This window comes from Thrips palmi, unplaced genomic scaffold (genome assembly GCF_012932325.1).
Source record: "Thrips palmi isolate BJ-2018 unplaced genomic scaffold, TpBJ-2018v1 HiC_scaffold_19, whole genome shotgun sequence".
Classification (NCBI taxonomy): domain Eukaryota; kingdom Metazoa; phylum Arthropoda; class Insecta; order Thysanoptera; family Thripidae; genus Thrips; species Thrips palmi.
In genome coordinates, this window is record NW_023144628.1 from 12,277,731 (window position 1) to 12,299,202 (window position 21,472).

A 21,472-nucleotide genomic window follows, 5' to 3' on the forward strand; every position below is an offset into this window, starting at 1 on the left:
ACTGACGGATTAAGTGTCAGCAGTTGGCACTTCGCGTGTTGTCAGCCACCATGTACACTGCACATTGCAGGTGCCTGACATGAAACCCTGGTTGTGAGCAGTTGACTCGATGGATGGTTTCAAGCGAAAAGTCGCCCTTACTTCAACATGTTGTTTTTAAGGTGGCTCCTGGAAAAAGGCCACACCGAGAATGAATTGGTCACCACCATCACCCTTTAAATGGGTGATGCAACTTCGTTGCCCAAATTTTGGTGACGAAAAATTCGTCACCCGAAATTTGGTAACAGGCGTTTGGTCGCCCAAACTTGGGTAACGCCGTCGGCGACGCCGTGAGGTTCCCGATGGCGTCCCTCCGGGGCCACCAAGATGACCGGAGGCCTCAACGCCACACTGGGTCATCGTGGTGGCCCCGGAAGAGCGTCATCGGGGACCTTGCGGCGTCGCCGACGGCGTTACCCAAATTTGGGCGACGATTTTATGACTGCCCAAAATTTGGTCACCGCGGGCTCGTCACCCAAATCAGGGGGTGGCAACGGCCTAGGCGGCGCGTGAAACGATGCTCCCCGCTCGGGCCGGCGAGCGACGCGCGGCCGACCACTGTGCACGGTGTCACTAAAATCAACATAACTTCATCAAAACTTCATCAAATTGAAAAACCCAGGTCATTTTCAGCATCTACACAAAATTTCCTATTTGTATGTAGTCATGGTTTACAGTTTTAGACCCGTTCAAAATGTTAAATCTCAATTTATAATCAAATTTACCGGCAATTTTAGCCAATTCAATATTTTGCAACGACGAAAAAAGTGATTTCCGTTCGTTTTAGGTCCATACATGCAGCGAGCCGATTGTTGGCCTCCACTTCCCCTATTGCGTAAGCATACTGGAATGCCGATACGACATCTGTGACGGTCACGGTGGCCCATAATGTAATTTGCAAAATTAGACCAAAAGCAGTTAGACTGACTTTGGGAATATTTTTCGTAGCTCTTTCGCACTTGTTTATCGTTCTGCAATAGCCTATACCACGCAGAATTTAATTCTCTATCGCCCTGTGGTAACGGTTTTTCAAACGGACGTTTCAGTTTTCACATTTCGAATTAGTTTTAAAACACTGCAAACTAACCCTAAAAGTACACGTATTTGGTAAAGCTTCACTTGAAGAAACTAGGTGTCGTATCGCAAATCTGACTTCACCACGTTGTAGAGCGGACAATTCTACATGCCCCCGTCAAGTTTCATCACAATCGGTTGATTGGTTTGAATGCTTCAAAGATATTTCAAAAGGCAGACGACGCTTGGGCTTGGCGACGAGTCGGGTCACGCAGCCCAAGTATGAGAAATCGCTGCGGCGGGTATGTCGTCATAGTTGCCGAATATTGAATGCTGTCATCAAACTAATCGCCTTCACTCTTGGTCTCCGATTGCGATGAAACTTACCATGGAGCTGTAGAATTGACTGGCCTACAAGGTGGTGTGGTTGGATTTACAATCTGAGAAATATTTTTCACACATTAAGCTCCACAAAATACTTGAACTGTTTTGGCGGTTTCGCAGCGCTTCGGGCCTTTTCGTTTCAATTAGAAGTTTGACCTCCTTTTGCAAATCCGACACAGCAGGGCGATAGAGAATTGAATTCTGGGTTGCTTAGTGAGGTTGACAATGCTGAGAAACCTATTTCAAACTGTGCTTTTAACCTCCAAAGTTGCAAAATACAATTTTGGACCAAAAATGGAAATTAGTTTTTGGATCGGCATTTCTGCTACAGAAGTCGTATTGGCGTTCCAAGTGTACCACGCAACCCGGAAAATAGTGGCCAACAATCGGCTCGCTGTATGTATGGACCTAAAACGAACGGAAATAGCTTTTTTAGTGAAAGGGAAACTTCAAGTCGGCTGTCTGGTGCCGTAAATTTGGTTTTCAAATTGATTTTAGAACTGTTTCACATATCCAAAAGTCCATTCCATTGTCACTCACGGATAGGAAATTTTGCGTAGAATCTAAAAATGACCTCGTTTACTCAGTTCGATGCAGTTTTGACAAAGTTCTGTTTAATTTGGTTCGGCCGCGCGGCCCAGCCGCCCGGCCGCTCCTTGCCGGCCCGAGCGGCGCGCATAGCTTCACGCGCGCACTAGGCTGTTGCCACCCCCTGCTTAGAGTGTAACAAAATCATATTGACAACTTATCTTAACACAACAAGTTGTAACTTTTTACAATTTTTATACACAGAGTTCGAAATACTATAGATTCTTTTTGGTTGCCTTCATGGCCTCCGTCCGCCTCGAAGCGGTTCTGACGCCGTGCCTCCTTTGCAGGTGCCGCTGCCCTGCCGCCACCGCGGGTCCCGGACGTGCTGCGTGGTGTCGCTGCGCTGGAGGAGGTTGCTGCCCGGAACCCCAACGATGACCGCCTTGGCGCCGCACGCAACGCCCAGACTGCGGCGGATGTGGTTGGAATCTGGCGAGGCGCCAGACGCACTGCCACTCGCGCTGCCCACTGTGTTGCGGGGCGCCTCGAGCGGCTGCCTGCCAGTGCACTCCCTGGACGCTCCCTGCTCCCGCTGCCCGACAGTGCGTCCGCGGAGCTGCCGTGGCTGCGGGCCGATGGGGCCGAACCTGGAGCTAAATTTAACTTCGGGCATATCGTGCGCTCTAGGAATAAGTGTCAACGCGTGTGACTTCGCGTGGCGTCGGCCACCATGTACACTGCACATTGCAGATGCCTGACACAAACCCCATTCGGCAATGAGCAGTCTACTCGATGGTTGATTCCACGCGAAGAAACACAAAGCGTTTTCACTTAGGATTTTACTTCAGAACCTCTCGTTATTTATTTTTTTGGTTGCAAATGGCTTCTTGTTTGTATTTTTTAACAAACGAGATTCTTCTCATTCACTTAAGATTGCACTGATTTCCGCTCCGCTTTTTTTGTGCGTGACTGATATTTTTTACGCATGCGTGTGTGCATGGGACTCTGTTGCTCCAGTTTTCCGAATTCGGTGGCAGTCCTGCATGCGTCTGCGTGATGGAGGCATTTAAAACCAAGCGTTTGTAACGTCAAGTGTCTTTCAGGTGGTCCTAGCGCCCCTGCCGCCCGCATTGCAGTCAGGAGTATCTTCAGCGTGGCCAACTTTGGACCCCGCAGCCCGCTTCTCGCGTCCCGATTGCCTGTCCACTGTGAAGAGGCAGGCGTGAGCGAAGCCAGGGTGGGTATCGTGGAACCTTGCAAAGCACTCGTTGGAACCTTGCAAAGAACTCGGCTGCGAAGAATGTGCGCAGAATCTCATTATTGCTGACACTTACTTCAGAACGCTGCAGGCCATTTTATTCCCGTTACGGATTCTTCTGACACTTCCAAGGAAGCCGAATTCTTCGCAATTTGAACATTGCTCCGCGCAGGGAGGGGTGCAATACGAATTTGTGTCAGTGGCTGTCCCTTCTGCAGGATTCGCACGCCGCAGCGGAAGGCACGCCGTCTGCCCTGCAGTGCGTCGAGAGCCTGGACTTGATGGACCTCTGCACGGCTGCACCGGGGACTCGGCAGGAGGAAAAGGCGGCCACGTTGGAACGGATGGGGCAACCAGGGGTGAGTTTTTCGGGTTGTTCGCAGACGATGGTCATTCTGTACCGTTACTTCCGTCATTACTTCAACTCTTGTGGACTGTTTTAATGGGTAGTTATGAATCTGTTATGCATAACTATGAATGTACAGACACAAATGTAAGGTGTCAATATTATGCATCACTGTGTTCATTTTATACCCACCTTTATGTACGTACTGTGCATGCACAATTATTCATAGAAGTGTCCTCAAGAATTGAGTGCGTACATTCGATTCCCCCCACCCGCACTTCGGTTTCTTTGCATTAATGCCTTGATCAGCCGGTAAGAGGAAAAGAGATCGATTTCGTCTCTGGGACTCAACTTTCGATCCCCCGGGTGCTGGGAAAGGGTCGAATGGGCCAAACTGGACATTGCAGTTAGTCGTGGGATGTTTTGAAAAACTCAGCCCGCTTCCAGTTTTCCTAAGCCCGATTTTAACTCTGGCCCATAATTCGTTACTCCTTGGAGCTCTCCCGTTGACTGCTTGCTGTTCGTGCAGGCGCGGCGGTTGAAGCACATTCGCTGCCGCTGCGACGTGGACCCTGCCTGGACCCTCGAGGTGCTGCGTCGCGCCGCCCCGACGCTGGAGGAGCTTTTCGTGTCGATGCCCCGAGAGGAGCACCTTCGCACCGTGCACGCCATGCCGCGGCTGCGGCGGATGTATTTGATCGCGTCTAGTTCGACTCGGCTCGCGCTGCCCGCCCTGCCGCACGGCAGCCTCGAGTGGCTCAGGGTGAGCGGACTGCCCCAGCCCGCCCTGGTGTCGCTGCTGCAGGCCCACGCCGCGTCGCTCCGAGTGCTGTGGCTGGACGTGAGTCGCGGTGCCAAGTCGGGGGCGAAGCCCAAGGCGAAGCCTTTCAAAGTGCTCTTCAAGTGCGACCTCCGCCTCTCGCGGCTCGTGCTGTGGAGTTCAGGCCACCACCAACCCTCTGGCTGCCCTGGACAGCTAGCCAAGGCGCGTCGCACACTGCCAGGCGCCCTGGTGCAGTGCAAAGACTGTGACCGGGTTCCGTGGGAATATCTCTAGACTCGCCGTCTCAATGTGCATTTTTGTAACCGCTTAGAATCGCGCAGCTTTGAGGAAAAATTACGTGCGAATTTGTGCGGCAATCACGTTTGCGCCACGCTTCTAAATTATACAAGAGAATAAAATGTGTGATCCTTCTGTATCGTCAAACATGTTTACCAGTATTGTATGCGATGTATTTTGAACTGTATAGGTACTTTGAATTGTCTGGCTGTCTTAGCGTGTCTGCGCGTCCAACCAGGGGTCGGAAACGGCCTAGGGAGCGCGTGAGCCCATGCGCCCCACCGCTGCCGACGCGCCGCGCGCGGCGGACCGCTCTGCACGGCGGTACTAAAATCGACAGAACTTTGTCAAAACTTCATCAAATCGATCAAACGAGGTCATTTTTGGATTCTACACAAAATTTCCTATCGATTACAGACAATGGTTTAGCGTTTCAAGTGTTTAAAACACGTTATTTTTCAATTATAAGTCAATTTTACCGGCAACCGACAGCCGACTTGATATTTCTCATTCGCTTAAAAAGTGATTTCTGTTTGTTTTAGGTCCATACATGCAGCGAGCCGATTGTTGGCCATAGTTTACCCTGTGGCGTGGTGTGTTTGGAATGTTGATACGACCTCTGGGGCGACCACAGTGATCCAAAACGTAACTTAGACATTTGGTACAAAATTGGTTTTTGCAACTTTGGAGGTTAAAAGCACAGCTTGTAAAAGCGCGTTTGTCATGTTCTATACGCCTAAGCCACCCAGAATTTTATTCTCTATCGCCCTGTGGTAAGGGTTTTGCGAAAGGAGATCAAACTTCAGATATCTCGCAAAAGTTCCGAAACACTACGAAAACGCCGTAACAGTACAAGCAAACGGGGGAGCTTAATGTAAACAAACTATAGCTCGGATTGAAAATCTGACACCACCACGTTGTAGCGCGGACAATTTTACAAGCCATAGTCTATGCTCATCGCAATCGGACCATCGGTTTGAACGTAGCGAGCAAATCTCTTAATCCCTGTTCAGCGCGCCGCCACAGTAATTTCTCATACTGCCGCCGCCTGACCAAACCCGACGTTAAATCTGTCTTTTAGAATATATACTGCTGTTTTCAAACCGATGGTCCGATTGCGATGAGCTTAGACTATGGCTTGTAAAATTGTCCGCGCTACAACGTGGTGGTGTCAGATTTTCAATCCGAGCTATAGTTTGTTTACATTAAGCTCCCCCGTTTGCTTGTACTGTTACGGCGTTTTCGTAGTGTTTCGGAACTTTTGCGAGATATCTGAAGTTTGATCTGCTTTCGCAAAACCCTTACCACAGGGCGATAGAGAATAAAATTCTGGGTGGCTTAGGCGTATAGAACATGACAAACGCGCTTTTACAAGCTGTGCTTTTAACCTCCAAAGTTGCAAAAACCAATTTTGTACCAAATGTCTAAGTTACGTTTTGGATCACTGTGGTCGCCCCAGAGGTCGTATCAACATTCCAAACACACCACGCCACAGGGTAAACTATGGCCAACAATCGGCTCGCTGCATGTATGGACCTAAAACAAACAGAAATCACTTTTTAAGCGAATGAGAAATATCAAGTCGGCTGTCGGTTGCCGGTAAAATTGACTTATAATTGAAAAATAACGTGTTTTAAACACTTGAAACGCTAAACCATTGTCTGTAATCGATAGGAAATTTTGTGTAGAATCCAAAAATGACCTCGTTTGATCGATTTGATGAAGTTTTGACAAAGTTCTGTCGATTTTAGTACCGCCGTGCAGAGCGGTCCGCCGCGCGCGGCGCGTCGGCAGCGGTGGGGCGCACGGGCTCACGCGCTCCCTAGGCCGTTTCCGACCCCTGGTCCAACGGAATCAGGCGGAATGTGACGCGATGACTCACGGATCAAATGCCATCCTTGAAACGCGTTCGTTCATTTGTTGACTCAAGTCCGAGGACGACACCGTCAAAAAAGCACTAACGGAATGATGATACGGTGCTCATAGACTCTAAAAGATGAGCCAGGCCTTATGCGTCGTCCAATTTAACTTTGGTTTTATATTAACTTTTTCTTTCTAATGTACTTATGTCTGTCAAATTTTACTTGGATTTAATTTAATTTTTTTATTTCCTATGTAGTTTTGTAGTGTTTGAATTTTTGAAAATAAAGTTTCTTTATGCTTATACGAACAAAAGGCTAAGAATCGTAGCAACGGTGGTAACGTATGGCGAAGAGAAATGACCCGTTTCGTCACATTGCGAACAAATTTCACTGTGATACAAATTTTGGTGTTGCAGACTACCGGGAATTATCTTAGTAAAATGACTGCATGACATTTCTTAGTGGGGAATGGGAAATGAAGCCCTCTAAACAAGTCTTTCTGGTTGCACGATCGACTTTCGCAGGAAGGTTAAATCGTGATATCAGAAAAGGTGCCGGCAGATCTCGTTCTTATGCATGTCGCAGGTGGTGTACACTGTGAAGGTAGTGACGGTAGCTTTAGTTTGCAATGGCTATTGCATGGCTTTTTGATCGGCTTAATGGCATGCGTCGAGGTCAGCGACTCTCTCGCCTGCAGGAACTCCAGCCTTGCGTTTGCTTGCAGGTGGCGCGGACGTGAAGACGGAGAGCCCGTTGGACGGAACTTCCCACTGCCGAGGTGGCGACTCGGAAAGCGACGTCCAGGGTGAGGCATGGCGCGGTCCAAAGTTTGGTTCCACAAAGACAGACTGGCTCAGCGTGCCCTCGGTTGCAGGCGTGGCTGCGGACGAGGCCCAGCAGCTCCTCATCGCCGAGACCTTCTCGCTGGCAGTGCCGGCTGGCGACGCAGTCCCGGTGGAGCAGGCCTCGCGCAGGGAGGCAGGCAGGAAGGCGCGCCGCGGCTTCAAGTGTGGAGAGTGCGGCGAGTGTTTTGGTGCGGAGGCGGCATTGAGGCGGCATCTGGCGAGGCACGCCAAGGGCGGGCCGCACTCGTGCGGGCTGTGCGGCAAGGGGTTTCGTTGCGCTTCGGATCTTGTCCGGCACGAGAGGACCCACACCGGGGAGAAGCCCTACCAGTGTGAAGAGTGCGGAAAGAAGTTTTCCGATTCAAGTAATCTTCAAGTTCACAGGAGATTCCACACCGGGGAGAAGCCCCACCAGTGTGAAGAGTGCGGAGAAAAGTTTTCTGTTGCAAGTCATCTTAAAGTTCACAAGAGAATCCACACCGGCGAGAAGCCCTACCAGTGCAACGAGTGCGGGAAAAAGTTTTCTGTTGCAAGTCATCTTAAAGTTCACAAGAGAATCCACACCGGCGAGAAGCCCTACCAGTGCAACGAGTGCGGCAAAAAGTTTTCTGATCCAAGCCATTTTCACGTGCACAAAAGGATCCACACAAGGGAGAAGCCGCACCAGTGTGACGAGTGCGGAAAGAAGTTCTCCGCATCAAATGATCTAAAAAGGCACAGGAAAACTCACTAAGGGGATAATCAAAACTAGTTAAAGTAGCACAGGAGGAAATTCGCAGCCTGGTCACCTCAAGAAAGTTGATAATTTTCACACTTGCACTTACAGCCAATCATTACTTAATCAGTAACTTGTGTGATATAGACTACTTTGTAAATGTTTTGTTGAATTGTTTGCCAATCTTGTACGCCTAGCATGTTTCGCCGTTCCTCCTGTCTTGTGCATGTTTGCGATGTGCCGACTTCTATCTCAGTTAAAGCGCTTTCATTACTTTACTTTAAGATCCTTTGTGAAAAGTTTCTGTTAAATTTGCGCGTCTTAAGATACTTCATTCCGCTCTTGCAGCGTCAAATGTAACTAGTAAATCGTTTTTTACAGTCTCGACGACTTGCGAGGTCTTTTCGGTTGACCAGATATTTCTTGGAATGTTCTTCCATTATGTTATGTATCCTTGGACTTATTGCAAATCAAGTCTCTAATGTCGTCTTCATTAAGCACTTCCTGTGTATATAGCGTGAATTAAACCATGAGTAAAAAGCCATTTTTGAACTGTCGACTTCGCTCAGCGGTAGCCTTGTCATCATGATTGCAAAAAACAAATGCCTTATTTTACAACTTGCAGCAATGAACTCTATATGTACACGATGGTTGAAATCAATTTTCGCTGCACGCTGGTTGCTCATCTTCTTTGCTTCGAACGAGGTCAGTATGTTGCAAGGCGTTACCAGCCCGGAGCTTCTCAACGGTTGAAGCTTTATAGCTTCACGATGAGTTCTACAAGCTCAAGTTTGACGTAATCGTCCTTACTTAGAGTGTAACAAAATCATATTGACAACTGCTATCTTAACACAACGATTTGTAACTTTTTACAATTTTTATACACATAGTTCGAAATACTATAGATTCACTTTGGTTGTCTTCATGACCCCCGTCCGCCTCGAAGCGGTTCTGACGCCGTGCCTCCTTTGCAGGTGCCGCTGCCCTGCCGCCACCGCGGGTCCCGGACGTGCTGCGTGGTGTCGCTGCGCTGGAGGAGGTTGCTGCCCGGAACCCCAACGATGACCGCCTTGGCGCCGCACGCAACGCCCAGACTGCGGCGGATGTGGTTGGAATCTGCCGAGGCGCCAGACGCACTGCCACTCGCGCTGCCCACTGTGTTGCGGGGCGCCTCGAGCGGCTGCCTGCCAGTGCACTCCCTGGACGCTCCCTGCTCCCGCTGCCCGACAGTGCGTCCGCGGAGCTGCCGTGGCTGCGGGCCGATGTGGCCGAACCTGGAGCTAAATTTCACTTTAAACATGTCGTGTACTCCAGGAACAAGTGTCAACACTTGCGACTTCACGTGGCGTCGGTCACCATGTACACTGCACATTGTAGATGCCTGACACAAACCCCATACGGCAATGAGCAGTTTACTCGATGGTTGATTCCACGCGAAGAAGCACAAAGCGTTTTCACTTACGTTTTCGCTTCATAACTACCACTTAATTATATTTGTTGGTGCATCTGTAGCCGTGGTTTATTTTCTTAAAAGAAACTAGTAAACGTTTTTCGTTACCTTCGTTTACACTGTACGCCATCTGCTTGTTTTTGTGAGTGTCTGATTCTTTTCTGAGCATTCTTTTGTGGATGAAAATCCACTGCTCCCGTAATCTCATTTTGGTGGCGGTCCTGGATGCTTCGGGTGCTTGCTTGTACTGCATGAGGCTGTGAATTCGGTGTGAAAAACCAAGAGTTTCTAACGCCAAGTGCCTTCCAGGTATTCCCTGCATTGCTGCCAAGAGTGCCTTTTGCGTGGACGACTTTGGTCCACACGGTCCCCTGCTGTCCCAGCCGCAGTCCTTGGACAGCCACGGCGCGCATCACAGTGGCAGCCAATCCAGAGCAGCTCAGGTAAAAGAAAAGTTTCAGGTCGACGAGTTCCCGAGTCCTTCGTCAGAACGTTTAACGCGACCACTGAATGTTGTGCAATTGTTTGCTCGAGCAGGACGTGCCAGACTCCGGGGAGACGAGTTCCAGTGACGTGACGGTTGTGGAATTGAATGTGGAAGCCGAGCAGCGGGAAGGCCCTGGTGATGCGGCCTTTCTTTGGAACGCTGCGACGATGAAGTCTGAGGAAGGAGCGGGCGTGCACGAGGAAGCCAGGGTAGGTTTCCAGCGGCCTTGACCTGGTGAATAATTCGGTTCATTGAATAATTTACAGGGAGTTTAGTTTGTTGTACGTCGTTCGAAACGCATTGCAGAAATTTGTTCGTAGTTTAAATCCAGGTCGTATAATGAAGTAAATTTTTCACAACTTTCAATGCTTTGCAATTTAACTTCAAGTACCAGAACCTTAAAAACTAGATAATAATTGGCACAGTTAATGTTTTGGTGGTTCTAACAGTGAGTCTCTTCTGCAGGATCCGCTGGCCGCAGCGGAAGCCGTGCCCTCTGTCCAGGAGTGTCTTCGGAGCCTCGACAGCCCTAGTGCTGCTCCACCCAGTTTGCCCCGTTTTCAGCTGAAGCGGGTGAGTTCTCCGGGCTGTTGGGTGGATCTCCCATATGTTACCGTGTGCCAGGATCTGCAGCGTAAAAACGGTCCCTGCTTTTCCCAGGAACTCACTGCAAATCGCCTAGGTCTTCACCATAGTCTACCTGGGAAAACCAGGAACCGTTTTTTTCGGTTTTGTATTGCGTTTGCCAGTGGATAGATATTGATGGCTCTGCCTCATCCCGCTGCTCTCTGGGAAAAGCAGGGACCGTTTTTATTCTGCAGATCCTGGCACACGGTAACATTTGGGAGATCCACCCAATAGCCCGGAGAACTTACCCGCTGCAGCTGGAAAAGTGGCAAACTGGGTGGAGCAGCACTAGGGCTGTCGAGGCTCCGAAGACACTCCTGGACGGACGGCACGGCTTCCGCTGCGGCCAGCGGATCCTGCAGAAGAGACTCACTGTTTGAACCACCAAAACATCAACTGTGCCAATTATTTTCTAGTTTTTAAGGTTCTGGTACTGGTACACTACAAAATCCACTGTGTACTTAGTATACATCTATAGGAGTGTACTTGCCAGGTAAACATCTATAGGAGAATACTTGCCAAGTACGCATCTTTAGGAGTATACTTGGGCAAGTATACATCTATAGGAGTATACTTGACAAGTACACATCTATAAGAGTGTACTTGGGCAAGTATGCACCTATAGGAGTATACTTGTGAAAGCGGATAGGCGGTCCAAGTACACTCCTATAGGTGTATACTTGCACAAGTACACTCCTATAGATGTATACTTGCCCAAGTGTACTCCTATAGATGTATACTTGCCCAAGTATACTCCTATAGATGCGTACTTGGCAAGTATTTTCCTATAGATGTGTACCTGGCAAGTACACTCCTATAGATGTATACTAAGTACACAGTGGATTTTGTAGTGTACCAGTACCAGAACCTTAAAAACTAGAAAATAATTGGCACAGTTGATGTTTTGGTGGTTCAAACAGTGAGTCTCTTCTGCAGGATCCGCTGGCCGCAGCGGAAGCCGTGCCCTCTGTCCAGGAGTGTCTTCGGAGCCTCGACAGCCCTAGTGCTGCTCCACCCAGTTTGCCACTTTTCCAGCTGCAGCGGGTAAGTTCTCCGGGCTATTGGGTGGATCTCCCAAATGTTACCGTGTGCCAGGATCTGCAGAATAAAAACGGTCCCTGCTTTTCCCAGAAACTCACTGGAAATCGCCTAGGTCTTCACCATAGTACACCTGGGAAAACCAGGAACCGTTTTTTCGGTGTTATACGTATTGCGTTTGATGGTAGGTGGATATTCATGGCTCTGCCTCATCCCGCTGCTCTCCCCGCAGGACCTGCACACACAGCACGGCGCGGCCTGCCGAGGTGGCGACTCGGAAAGCGACGTCCAGGGTGAGGCATGGCGCGGTGCAAAGTTTGGTTCCACAAAGACAGACTGGCTCAGCGTGCCCTCGGTTGCAGGCGTGGCTGCGGACGAGGCCCAGCAGCTCCTCATCGCCGAGACCTTCTCGCTGGCAGTGCCGGCTGGCGACGCAGTCCCGGTGGAGCAGGCCTCGCGCAGGGAGGCAGGCAGGAAGGCGCGCCGCGGCTTCAAGTGTGGAGAGTGCGGCGAGTGTTTTGGTGCGGAGGCGGCATTGAGGCGGCATCTGGCGAGGCACGCCAAGGGCGGGCCGCACTCGAGCGGGCTGTGCGGCAAGGGGTTCACTAGTGCAAAGGATCTTGTCAGGCACGAGAGGAGCCACACCGGGGAGAAGCCCTACCAGTGTGAAGAGTGCGGAAAGAAGTTTTCCGATTCAAGTAATTGGCGAGCGACAGCGAGCCCTTGCCGTGTTTGGGCGCTCCAAAAAGTGACTGGTCGTGCGTCTGTCTGTCTGTCTGTCTGTAGCGTACACGCTCACGTTTCTCAGCAACTACAACACTAATAGTTACCAAATTTTGCCCCGAACATCCCCTAAAGGTCCCACAGGGGGAGTTTATCTTATATTCACGATTACTACCGTTTGAAATATTCAAAACATCTTTTTGAATTAGGTTCTTAGCGTGGTTAGGTTGGCAGCATATATAGCAATTTTTCATACTTGCGGCCGCGGCTCTCAAATACGGGACTGGCAAAACATTGGCAAATAAAACAAAATAGAGAGGAGAAGGGCTTAGAAGTGAGTTCGGTCTTAGTTTTTCGATATTCTAGAATGATTGAAACCCCTCCGGAGTGTCAAGACAGTGAAACACGGAAAATGAAAGTGACAATTATTATGCGTTTCGTCCGTCCGTCCGCCCCCTCCCCTCCCCCGCCACAGGGGAAATGTTTTAGTCAGTGGAGTGTGTTTGATCGTTTGATAATTGCAAGAATGATTTGGTCTTTTTAAGTTTTGAGAGTGTATTTCCATTTTTATTCTCAGACATTATACTTTTTAGTTGTTTGCTTTGCTCAATAACAGTTAGAAAATAGATCAATGCAATCTAAAAGTACAAACCAGACACTAATCTTGCCAAAATAAATGGTCTTTGCTGACTCTTGGCACTGACTCTGGGGAAAGGCTTCATAGCAATGCTGTAAGTTTACTATAGTACTAACCTTAAAGATAACTATATGGTGAGTGAGAGTAGCGCATACATGGTTTGACTTTGACATCTGATTCAATGAGACGATTCAGTGACTTGGTCATATGATTTCATGAGACGATTCTTTTAAATTCATCATACATTGTCTGCGACAACTGGTAATTTGTGTCAGTCATGGTTTGAGTTGGCTGTCTTTTTAATTTATTCAGAATGTTAGGTAAATACTTATGCTATACTGTTTTAAAGATTAAATATCACATCATGACTATCTTTATGAATAAGATTAACTTGCGTTTAGCAATAAGTCGGCTCGACATTGAATTAAATGGAACGATTCATTGGATCTGACAGAAGGTCTTCTCCGTAAAGTAGTTGCAATCAGCCTGCCTGTAAATGTGTCTCTTTTTAATAAATTGAGATAAATCAATGTAGTTTTATCCACTAGTTTAAAATAAAAGGGAGATAAAAGGCTTTTTAGGTATTACTTATAACATTGTGTATTCATAAGTTCAATAACAAGGAGATATCGAATGGTAATTGAAGCATTTGTGAATCGTATTAAGTAATTCAATGCTGGCTGTTGAATGTTACTCGACTGAGTAACAGTGTCAGGGTTCATGTTACGACACAATGAACAGGAAACACACTTAGAAATTGCGAAAATGACTTCCAATTTCATCCCAGACCATTACTTTTCCCAAAATTTACCAATTTCTGACCAAAATTTTGAAGTCGTGTTCTACATAGTTTCCTGCAGTTTTGGGTGTGCTGATCACGAAAATGACTTCCAATTTCATCCCAGACCTTTACTTTTCCAAATATTTACCAATTTCGGACCAAAATTTTTGAGTCGAGTTATACATAGTTTCCTGCAGTTTTTGGTGTGCTGATCACGAAAATGACTTCCAATTTCATCTCAGACCTTTACTTTTCCAAATATTTACCAATTTTGGACCAAAATTTTTGAGTCGAGTTTTACATAGTTTCCTGCAGTTTTTGGTGTGCTGATCACGAAAATGACTTCCAATTTCATCTCAGACCTTTACTTTTCCAAATATTTACCAATTTTGGACCAAAATTTTTGAGTCGAGTTTTACATAGTTTCCTGCAGTTTTTGGTGTGCTGATCACGAAAATGACTTCCAATTTCATCCCAGACCTTTACTTTTCCCAAAATTTACCAATTTGTGACCAAAATTTCAAAGTTGAGTTTCCCATTGTTTCCTGCAGTTTTCAGTAAGATAATCACGAGAATGACATGAATTCCGGCCCATTCGTGACGGAAGACACTCTACTGGCCTTATTGTGCACATATTCTTCGCCATCTCCTATAAGAATGTGTTCAGACGCATCGCATCGCTCGCCTACTACGCGCCCAAACTAAACGGCGCGTACCCCTAGTCTAAAAGTTCACAGGAGAATCCACACCGGGCAGAAACCCCACCAGAGTGAAGAGTGCGGAAAAAAGTTTTCTGTTGCAAGTCATCTTAAAGTTCACAAGAGAATCCACACCGGCGAGAAGTCCTACCAGTGCAACGAGTGCGGGAAAAAGTTTTCTGATATAAGCCATCTTCACGTGCACAAGAGGATCCACACTGGGGAGAAGCCGCACCAGTGTGATGAGTGCGGAAAGAAGTTCTCTCGGTCAAATATTCTTCAAGTCCACAGGAGGATTCACACCGGCAGGAAGCCCTACCAGTGCAACGAGTGCGGGAAAAAGTTTTCTGATATAAGCCATCTTCATGTGCACAAGAGGATCCACACTGGGGAGAAGCCGCACCAGTGTGAAGAGTGCGGAAAAAAGTTTTCTGTTGCAAGTCATCTTAAAGTTCACAAGAGAATCCACACCGGCGAGAAGCCCTACCAGTGCAACGAGTGCGGCAAAAAGTTTTCTGATCCAAGCCATTTTCACGTGCACAAGAGGATCCACACAGGGGAGAAGCCGCACCAGTGTGACGAGTGCGGAAAGAAGTTCTCCGCATCAAATGTTCTAAAAAGGCACAGGAAAACTCACTAAGGGGATAATCAAAACTAGTAAAAGTAGCACAGGAAGAAATTCGCAGCCTGGTCACCTCAAGAAAGTTGGCAATTTTCATACTTGCACTTACAGCCAATCATTACTTAATCAGTAACTTGTGTGATAAAGACTACTTTGTAAATGTTTTGTTGAATTGTTCGCCAATTTTGTACGCCTAGCATGTTTCGCCGTTCCTCCTGTCTTGTGCATGTTTGCGATGTGCCGACTTCTATCTCAGTTAAAGCGCTTTCATTACTTTACTTTAAGATCCTTTGTGAAAAGGTTCTGTTAAATTTGCGCGTCTTAAGATACTTCATTCCGCTCTTGCAGCGTCAAATGTAACTAGTAAATCGTTTTTTACAGTCTCGACGACTTGCGAGGTCTTTTCGGTTGACCAAATATTTCTTGGAATGTTCTTCCATTATGTTATGTACCCTTGGACTTATTGCAAATCAAGTCTCTAATGTCGTCTTTATTAAGCACTTCCTGTGTATATAGCGTGAATTAAACCATGAGTAAAAAGCCATTTTTGAACTGTCGACTTCGCACAGCGGTGGCCTTGTCATCATGATTGCAAAAAACAAATGCCTTATTTTACAACTTGCAGCAATGAACTCTATACGTACACGATGGTTGAAATCAATTTTAGCTGCACGCTGGTTGCTCATCTTCTTTGCTTCGAACGAGGTCAGTATGTTGCAAGGCGTTACCAGCCCGGAGCTTCTCAACGGTTGAAGCTTTATAGCTTCACGATGAGTTCTACAAGCTCAAGTTTGACGTAATCGTCCTTACTTAGAGTGTAACAAAATCGTATTGACAACTGCTATCTTAACACAACGAGTTGTATTTTTTTACAATTTTTATACACATAGTTCGAAATACTATAGATTCATTTTGGTTGCCTTCATGCCCTCTGTCCGCCTGGAAGCGGTTCTGACGCCGTGCCTCCTTTGCAGGTGCCGCTGCCCTGCCGCCACCGCGGGTCCCGGACGTGCTGCGTGGTGTCGCTGCGCTGGAGGAGGTTGCTGCCCGGAACCCCAACGATGACCGCCTTGGCGCCGCACGCAACGCCCAGACTGCGGCGGATGTGGTTGGAATCTGCCGAGGCGCCAGACGCACTGCCACTCGCGCTGCCCACTGTGTTGCGGGGCGCCTCGAGCGGCTGCCTGCCAGTGCACTCCCTGGACGCTCCCTGCTCCCGCTGCCCGACAGTGCGTCCGCGGAGCTGCCGTGGCTGCGGGCCGATGTGGCCGAACCTGGAACTAGATTTAACTTTAAACATATCGTGCACTCCAGGAACAAGTGTCAACGCGTGTGACTTCGCGTGGCGTCGGCCACCATGTACACTGCACATTGCAGATGCCTGACATAAACCCCGTATGGCAATGATCAGTTTACTCGATGGTTGATTCCTCGTGAGCTCGTGAGGTAGTAAAACGTTTTCGCTAACGTTTCCTTGTGTTAACCGTTCTTCCCTACCATGTTTTCCACTGTACATGTTACCTTGTCGGATTCTTTACCTGAGACTCAGATGATCTTGCTTCCCTGTGTTAGTTACATCTTGTTTTCGCACTGCACTTGTCCTTGCTGGTTGGTTTCTTTTGTAAGCTTGCGTCTTTGCTTGAGACTCCGCTGCCCAGTCTTCTCATGTTGGTGGCGGTCCAAAGTGCATGACTGCATTTCCGCGGAGTAAGCGCAACCAAAGCGTTTCTAATGCCAAGCGTCTTTCAGGTGCTCCCAGCAGCCCTACTTCCCGCCTTGCTGACGAGAGTGCCTTCAGCCTGGACACCTTCAGGCCACGCAGTCCGCTGCTGTACCAGCAGTCCTCGGACAGCCACGGCGCGCATCACAGTGGCAGCCAATCCAGTGCGGCTCAGGTAAGAGGAAACATTTTCAGATTTCGGTCTCGCTGGCAAACTCTCGAGTCCTTTGTTAGCCCATCCTCTCAGCAGCCCGTTCGTCGTGACCAATGGCCTGTATTTGTTGCCAGGTTCTCGATTCCGGGAACGGTGCCGCGAGTCCTAGTGACGTTTCGGTTGTGGAATTCAAAGTGGAAGCCGAGCAGCGGGATGGCTCTGACGATGCTGCCTTTCTGCGGAAGGCTGGGACCAAAACTTCTGAGGAAGCTGGCACGCACGAGGAAGCTGGCACGCACGAGGAAGCTGGCACGCACGAGGAAGCTGGCACGCACGAGGAAGCTGGCACGCACGAGGAAGCTGGCACGCACGAGGAAGCTGGCACGCACGAGGAAGCTGCCACGCATGAGGAAGCTGGCGCGCATGAGGAAGCTGGCACGCATGAGGAAGCTGGCGCGCATGAGGAAGCTGGCACGCATGAGGAAGCTGGCACGCATGAGGAAGCTGGCACGCAGGAGGAAGCCAGGGTAGGTTTCGAGCGGCGACAAGACCTTGCGAAGAATTTGGTCCCCAACGCAACGTTGCGAACCAGATTGTTCACAATGAGACTCATACCAGTTCTTTTTCGTAACTTTCTTCTTCACAACTTGCAATGCAGTCAACCAGCGGGCTTCGCAAAGTCCAAAGTTAAGTCTCTTCCTTCTGCAGGATTCCCAGGCCGCCGAGAGAGCGTCGCCACCCATACAAGGGTGCATTCAGAGCCTCGACTTGAGTGACCTCTGCAGGACTGCGCCGGGGATACGGCAGGAGGAGAAGTCTGCCACCTTGGAAAGTGTGCAACAGCGAGGGGTGAGTTCTGCGGGCTGTTCTCGGCGCATGGTTTTCATGGCTCTGCCTCACCCCGCTCGTTCTCGTTGACACCGTGATTGTGCAGGTTCGGCGGTTGGAATTCATTTGTTGCCACGTGGACCCTGCCTGGACCCTAGAAGTGCTTCGGAGTGCCGCCCCCTCGCTAGAGGAGCTTTGCGTTTACAACGTCCGCGAGGAGCACCTTCGGACTGTGCACGCCATGCCGCGACTGCGACGGATGGATCTGGGCGCGACGGAGCCCTGCGTCCTGAAGCCCTTGCTGCCCGTGCTGCCCACCCTGGAGCGCAGCAGCCTCAAGTGGCTCAGTGTCGGCGGCCTTCCGCGACGCACACTGTACTCGCTGCTCCAGGCCCACAGCGCGTCGCTGGAGGAGCTGTGGCTGGATGCGAGCAGTATGGGGACGAACCAGAGTCCAGTAGGAGTGCTGTTGTCGTGCGACACCCGCCTCTCGCGGCTCGTGCTGTGGAGGTCACGCAACCACATGCGCTCTAGCTGCCCCGAGCAGCTTACCATGTTGCGACGCAGGCTGCCGGGTAGGGTGGACCGTTTCCGGTAAGTTGAAGTTTGTCAACGGGCTAGCACGGCAAAAGTATTTTTGGGTCAAGAGAAACTTATAGAAAAAAACCGGAAGTCGCTGCGACGTAATTTAGGGGTCGCGCAGAGGGCGGGAAAATTCAAACGCCCAAAAGGCCGGAAAATACCCTAATTTTGCCCGTATCTCGTCCCAGGGGCGGCCTACAAAAATTTTAAGGGAACAAAAACTGCTCAAAATCACTTCATCAATACTCTGGTAACATTTTGGAAGTGATCCCACTAAGTTTAGTACCGATCGCCAATAAATAATACCGATTTTTGTAGTTTTGTGTATTTTAAGGGGTTTCTGGATGGTAAAAATAACGTTCTCACTTTGATTTTTTTTATTTATTTCACGTTAAATGTTTAATATGGCACATGGCACCTTAGCATTTGGTAATTAGAAATATCACATCTGAAAACTCAATAGAATTGTTTGGTTAAAGTTGCACATTACTGAAATGACAAGCATAATTAAGTTTATTTTTGACTAACACTTTTGCGGTCGTTTGCAACATTGAGGAACAAGCCTTGTCTTTGGTCTTCATTTTTTGTGAGTATATTGTGGAAATCTGTTGCTATTCTCACATTCCTCTCCGCTGCGTCATTTACAACAGGGAGGTTTTTGACGAGGACTTCAATTTCCTTAAAATTACTGTTAGAAGGCCATTCTGATGGGTGCAAAGATAAAAAGTCAGGCTGGACACCCAACTTGTGGAAGAAATATTTGGACCCTGCGTTAACAAAACTGGGAAGTGTCAATGACAATACCGAATTTTCTAACTTGACTATGAACCCCTTATTAGGCAAATCGTCTTCCTCCATGTCCTCCCCTGCATTCATCGCAGCCACAATAGACAGTTTGGTCTCCTGGTCTACCTGTCTATCAAATAAAGCCAAAGTGGCCAGTTCAGGGCACAGATACCACAAATGTCCCAAAAATTTCCCCCCCGCAGTTTTCCACATGGTCTTCCGAGCATCATTCTTCTTGTTGCGAAGTACATCTCTGGTGATGGTTTTGAGGTACTCCAAGCAGGGTTGTTAACGTTAAAATAACGGTTAACGGCGTTACGACGTTAACGTTAAAGTTAATTTAACGTTAACGGTAACTCGTTAAACATTCGGATAGTCCGTAACGTTAACGCGTAAACGTTACGCGACCCCTGTAACTTTTAACGACGTTAAAGTTAAATTACGGCACTAATTATGCAAAATATTCGGTCTAAAAATGACTTGGAAGAGATTTTGACATGCATTTGGGTCAACTAAACCTCCTTATTTCCGTATTTTAACAGTCAAAAATTAACATGACTCATTTCTTAAATCGTCCCACAGAGGCATTTTGGTAGATTTAGTAAACAAACAGAATTTTTCATCGTTTAAGTAGAAGCAGGGTTAACTTTAACGGCCGTTAAACGTTACGCGTAACGTTAACGCGTTAAACTTTGCTGATCCCGTAACTTTAACGCGTTAACGTTAGGGTCTCTGGGTTTAACGTGTAACTTAACGCGTTACGTTTTAGATTTAACGTTAACAACCCTGACTCCAAGTCAGTTCTCGGTGCCACAGCAGAAATTCTTGATAGAAACCATACCTGGATATGCTCTGTCACAACAAACACAGCCGTTTCAGAGGCAGCAGTCTTCTCCTGAGCTGAGAGCGAGAATTGACGAATACTGCATACTTATTTGCATGTTTAGTCGTCAATTCTCGCTCTCAGCTCAGGAGAAGACTGCTGCCTCTGAAACGGCTGTGTTTGTTGTGACAGAGCATATCCAGGTATGGTTTCTATCAAGAATTTCTGCTGTGGCACCGAGAACTGACTTGGAGTACCTCAAAACCATCACCAGAGATGTACTTCGCAACAAGAAGAATGATGCTCGGAAGACCATGTGGAAAACTGCGGGGGGGAAATTTTTGGGACATTTGTGGTATCTGTGCCCTGAACTGGCCACTTTGGCTTTATTTGATAGACAGGTAGACCAGGAGACCAAACTGTCTATTGTGGCTGCGATGAATGCAGGGGAGGACATGGAGGAAGACGATTTGCCTAATAAGGGGTTCATAGTCAAGTTAGAAAATTCGGTATTGTCATTGACACTTCCCAGTTTTGTTAACGCAGGGTCCAAATATTTCTTCCACAAGTTGGGTGTCCAGCCTGACTTTTTATCTTTGCACCCATCAGAATGGCCTTCTAACAGTAATTTTAAGGAAATTGAAGTCCTCGTCAAAAACCTCCCTGTTGTAAATGACGCAGCGGAGAGGAATGTGAGAATAGCAACAGATTTCCACAATATACTCACAAAAAATGAAGACCAAAGACAAGGCTTGTTCCTCAATGTTGCAAACGACCGCAAAAGTGTTAGTCAAAAATAAACTTAATTATGCTTGTCATTTCAGTAATGTGCAACTTTAACCAAACAATTCTATTGAGTTTTCAGATGTGATATTTCTAATTACCAAATGCTAAGGTGCCATGTGCCATATTAAACATTTAACGTGAAATAAATAAAAAAAATCAAAGTGAGAACGTTATTTTTACCATCCAGAAACCCCTTAAAATACACAAAAACTACAAAAATCGGTATTATTTATTGGCGATCGGTACTAAACTTAGTGGGATCACTTCCAAAATGTTACCAGAGTATTGATGAAGTGATTTTGAGCAGTTTTTGTTCCCTTAAAATTTTTGTAGGCCGCCCCTGGGACGAGATACGGGCAAAATTAGGGTATTTTCCGGCCTTTTGGGCGTTTGAATTTTCCCGCCCTCTGCGCGACCCCTAAATTACGTCGCAGCGACTTCCGGTTTTTTTCTATAAGTTTCTCTTGACCCAAAAATACTTTTGCCGTGCTAGCCCGTTGACAAACTTCAACTTACCGGAAACGGTCCACCCTACGGGTGCTCTGGTGCAGTGTCAATCGTGTGACCGGGTTCCATGGGAAAATCTGTAGACACGTTTCTTTTTCTTATGATCTGCCTTTGTACTTAATCCCTCTTCTGTATTAAATAATCTCCACACTAAGACTCCGTGTATTTC

The 21,472-nt window shown here is 47.9% G+C and overlaps 3 protein-coding genes and 1 pseudogene across 3 annotated transcripts; all 4 read left to right on the forward strand.

Moving 5' to 3' along the window:
- Positions 1 to 2,257: 2,257 nt before the first annotated feature.
- Positions 2,258 to 4,779, forward strand: LOC117646049. Its single transcript, XM_034386702.1, has 4 exons — positions 2,258 to 2,570; positions 3,072 to 3,205; positions 3,445 to 3,585; positions 4,102 to 4,779. Exons 3-4 carry the CDS (start codon positions 3,508 to 3,510, stop codon positions 4,627 to 4,629), a joined length of 606 nt encoding a protein of 201 aa, XP_034242593.1. The 5' UTR covers positions 2,258 to 2,570; positions 3,072 to 3,205; positions 3,445 to 3,507; the 3' UTR covers positions 4,630 to 4,779.
- A 2,381-nt stretch (positions 4,780 to 7,160) lies between these two features.
- LOC117646350 lies at positions 7,161 to 8,090 on the forward strand (annotated as a pseudogene).
- LOC117646352 (zinc finger protein 664-like) lies at positions 8,059 to 15,135 on the forward strand. The gene is made up of 7 exons (XM_034387232.1): positions 8,059 to 9,947; positions 10,042 to 10,200; positions 10,457 to 10,564; positions 11,555 to 11,662; positions 11,889 to 11,949; positions 12,019 to 12,354; positions 14,612 to 15,135. The coding sequence occupies exons 2-7, from the start codon at positions 10,159 to 10,161 to the stop codon at positions 15,133 to 15,135; spliced, it is 1,179 nt and encodes a 392-aa protein (XP_034243123.1). The 5' UTR covers positions 8,059 to 9,947; positions 10,042 to 10,158.
- Positions 15,136 to 16,206: 1,071 nt separating this feature from the next.
- Positions 16,207 to 21,428, forward strand: LOC117646353 (the record flags this gene model as incomplete). Its single annotated transcript, XM_034387233.1, has 6 exons — positions 16,207 to 16,225; positions 16,867 to 17,012; positions 17,126 to 17,518; positions 17,700 to 17,840; positions 17,926 to 18,394; positions 21,334 to 21,428. Coding segments are annotated over 6 exons (1,221 nt in total), but the record flags the coding sequence as incomplete, so codon positions are not given.
- Positions 21,429 to 21,472: the final 44 nt, after the last annotated feature.

Excerpts from the sequence above, each read along its gene's own strand:
- LOC117646049 (XM_034386702.1), top strand. The coding sequence starts at position 3,508 with ATGGACCTCTGCACGGCTGCACCGGGGACTCGGCAGGAGGAAAAGGCG. Across the intron at positions 3,586-4,101 it reads AACGGATGGGGCAACCAGGG|GCGCGGCGGTTGAAGCACAT; the intron begins GTGAGTTTTTCG and ends CTGTTCGTGCAG.
- LOC117646352 (XM_034387232.1), top strand. The coding sequence starts at position 10,159 with ATGAAGTCTGAGGAAGGAGCGGGCGTGCACGAGGAAGCCAGG. Across the intron at positions 10,201-10,456 it reads GCGTGCACGAGGAAGCCAGG|GATCCGCTGGCCGCAGCGGA; the intron begins GTAGGTTTCCAG and ends TCTCTTCTGCAG. Across the intron at positions 11,663-11,888 it reads CACTTTTCCAGCTGCAGCGG|GACCTGCACACACAGCACGG; the intron begins GTAAGTTCTCCG and ends CTCTCCCCGCAG.